This window comes from Eurypyga helias, unplaced genomic scaffold (genome assembly GCF_000690775.1).
Source record: "Eurypyga helias isolate BGI_N326 unplaced genomic scaffold, ASM69077v1 scaffold23161, whole genome shotgun sequence".
Classification (NCBI taxonomy): domain Eukaryota; kingdom Metazoa; phylum Chordata; class Aves; order Eurypygiformes; family Eurypygidae; genus Eurypyga; species Eurypyga helias.
The window spans coordinates 5,601-8,808 of NW_010229233.1; the positions used below are offsets into that span (position 1 = coordinate 5,601).

Below are 3,208 nucleotides of genomic sequence, written 5' to 3' on the forward strand. Positions count from 1 at the left end.
CCCCAGAAAAGAATTTATAGTATCTACCCTCCTTGTACTTGTCCTCCAGCAGCTGCTGAAACTGCGAAAGCAGTAGCCAAACCGAACTGTCTACAACTCTCAGTCTATCCCACTTACCCACTTATTTATGGTAGAAATGGGGAAAACGGTCCTTATGAAGAAAAATATTTGATCCAAAGTGCTTTCCTGAAGTTCAAAAAAAGAAAAACCAAACCAAAAACTGGAGTGAACCACAAAAAAACCCTTCGAAATTCTTAATCATCACATACCACAACTCATTCTGTTGGAATTAACTGTTGGAATTATTTACCCTCCATGAGCTACAGAAGGCCTTATATTCTAGAATGCAGCGTCTTAAAGAAGGGCAAAGAATGGTCACCTTTTTAAAATAAATAGATGTATAATGAAATAAACCCATTTTACCCATGCACAGCTGCAGAAGAGACAAACATGCTGTGTGAAGTTTGATCTAGGCTTTCAGGGAGTATGAGTGACAGGAAAATAAAGCCCAGTCGAAGAGAACCGTGGCGACCTGTGCTCCCCTACATCCGGTTACCCTTGAACGCGTTCTGAGCTGCGCTGGTTGCTGCAGTTGAGGCGGCGTTGGCTGCAGCAGTCTGTACAGTTTTGTTGGACATCACTCCCGTGGCAAACTCCTGCTGCGCTTTCTCAAAACTGGCACCAGTCGTGCGGTACAGACCGTGCACCTAGGGAGGGGGAAAAGCAGTCAAAAAAACCGTGCTCAGCCTCCCGTTTCCAGGCAGGCTAAAAGCAAAGCCGCGGGTGCAAAGGTAGGGAAACGGGGTGTGCTCATGTTTGGAAGGACCCAGAAATGAGCAAACAGACTTCTTTTCCCCACAAATCCTGAACTTTCCACCGCCCTGCGGCACACACACTTTGATTTTGCAAGTCCAGTCTTTAGTAAAACGCGTGTGGTACATACTGGGTAAAACAGCTCGTTTAAAATATGGAAACGGGCTGCATCCTTAGCAGAACGCAGAGCTCATAGCTTTCAAAAACGTCTGCTGCTTCCACCTGTATACAACCCACATGCCGTGCTCATCAGAAGAGTTAGTAACTGTGCAGGTTTAAAAAAAAAACCAACACCACCACAAACCAAACACCAGGAAACAAAACAAAAAGGCAGCTTGGAATCCAGTGTGTGTGCTGTTAACAATGTATTGGTGAATTTTCTTCTACATCGGTGTGTAGAAACATTTTCATTTCCCTGACTGGTACGGTTGCCAGAACAAGGGAAGTTATGACTGAATATTAAAAAGTATAAAACATCCTAGTAATGTAGATAATGTATCTGCTAAACCAGCACGATGACCAGCAACTCTGCATAATGAGAGGTATTAAACAGTATGACCTACAAACACCCTTAACAATACGGTGTGTAACATCTAGTACAACAAAAAATCCAAATCCTGAGTAACTTCCAATTACCTGAGTATTAAAATGCAATGCTATTTCTGACTCATTCAGTCAAGTCACAATCAGGTTGGCAAATAATACTGCAAAGGCATTTTCATTCAGGTGTAGCACGAAAACTGATGATGTGAGTTTGTTATAAATATGACCATTTTTCTTCCATAAAGATGAACAAGGTCACATCTGAGCATCCAGATTTTTGAGAAAAATCCAAATGCATATGGTAGGAAGAGAATTAAAAAAAAAATGCTCCACCATACATTTTTCTTGCTTGTTTCTTTCTCCTGCACCTGAGTATTTATGCAGAAAACAAGTGAGAAGGGACATTTCCAGGCAGCATTTAAGAAGAGTTTGGGTATGTGAAAATATTTAAGCCGAACTGTAACTGAGGCTGAACTATTAGAACTGCCAGCCCATCGTCAGCACAAGTCTCAGCGACAGTTTATCTAAACAATATCAAAAACTTACTAGCACACTAGCATCTAAACTTAAGTCTTGATGGAGGATTCACAAGAAGGAACCACAGCAAAAAAGCATCTTTCTTTGAGCCGTTATGCAACGTGTGCTAATTGACAACAAAACATGAAAACAATAGGAACAGAGAAATAAAAACCCTTTCCTGAGGTGCCAGGCATCGCCGCCTTCTACTGATTTTAGTGGAAGCGATTTTGGGATGAGCTGCAACTTCAGATTATCACTTGAATCACACTTCACTCAGCCTGATGAATCACCAGAGATTTGGAAATTACAACCTGGCATCTACAGGTACAGAGCACCCAGCGCATTCACCCACCCTTTCCTTGTGGGCTTACCGCCCAACTTCTCTCTTCCAGGGCTATCCTGCCCCGTTTTACTTTGCAAACTATAAGTGCATCACTCAAACAACATTTCATAACTCCACAACAGTATAACCAAGAAAGTACAGGTGTTAACAGGCAAAGCACACCCCTAAGAATATAATTTAATCCCCAGTACTTTGGGACAGATTACCTCTCTCCAACAGGAAAGCAAAACCCAGACCAAAAATAGGAAATGAGGGAAGTAGTACGTAGCTTACCTTTTTAAACATAACTAATGAGATAACAGCAGATGCTGTGAAAAGTGCAGCTACGATTATCATCATAATGCCAACAGGAATACTCTTGTTAAGACCGGTCAGAGATGAAATCCACCCGCTAAAGGAAAAAGAAAGGGCAGACTTTACCAGCACAGCACACAAACCATTCCACCACAGGTATTCACATCAAGGGAAGATTTATAACCTCCTGGCTCTGATCAACTTTGAATATTTTTGAAGTCATAGGAATTGTACATAAGCAGCACCTTTCGGTTCTGTAACAAGCTTCTGGAACTTAGTTTCGATTTTCTCAGAGCAGTGAAACCATATGAAAAACTGTAGTAAAGATGACAACCTTGAGCACAATTGTGAAGAAATTAGAAAGTTGCTCATCAATTTTTTTTTTTTCATACTATCATTTCAGACTGATTTAACACTATGTGATTTCGTGGAAGAGAAAATGTCCCTAAAAAAGATAGCTTCTAGCATCTTTAAGTACAAAACAAAAACATGCCACACACACAGAGCTTCTGTGTGGGAAGACCCATTTAAATTCTGCCTGATGGAAAAGGCTCCGTAGACGCTGGGTGACAGCCGGCTGAATATGAGCCAGCAGTGTGCCCAGGTGGCCAAGAAGGCCAACGGCATCTTGGCTTGTATCAGGAGCAACGTGGCCAGCAGGACCAGGGCAGTGATTGTCCCCCTGTACTGGGCCAT

At 42.1% G+C, this 3,208-nt stretch overlaps 1 protein-coding gene across 1 annotated transcript in view; it reads right to left on the reverse strand.

Annotated features, from left to right (window-relative positions):
- Positions 1 to 518: 518 nt before the first annotated feature.
- SCAMP1 (secretory carrier membrane protein 1) overlaps positions 519 to 3,208 on the reverse strand; it is a gene marked incomplete at its 5' end in the record, with an annotated part of 6,053 nt that continues 3,363 nt past the window's right edge. Inside the window, 2 exons of the mRNA XM_010160343.1 lie at positions 519 to 707; positions 2,492 to 2,609. Of these exons, the coding sequence (XP_010158645.1) occupies positions 543 to 707; positions 2,492 to 2,609 (283 nt within the window). The remainder of the gene's footprint in view (positions 708 to 2,491; positions 2,610 to 3,208) is intronic.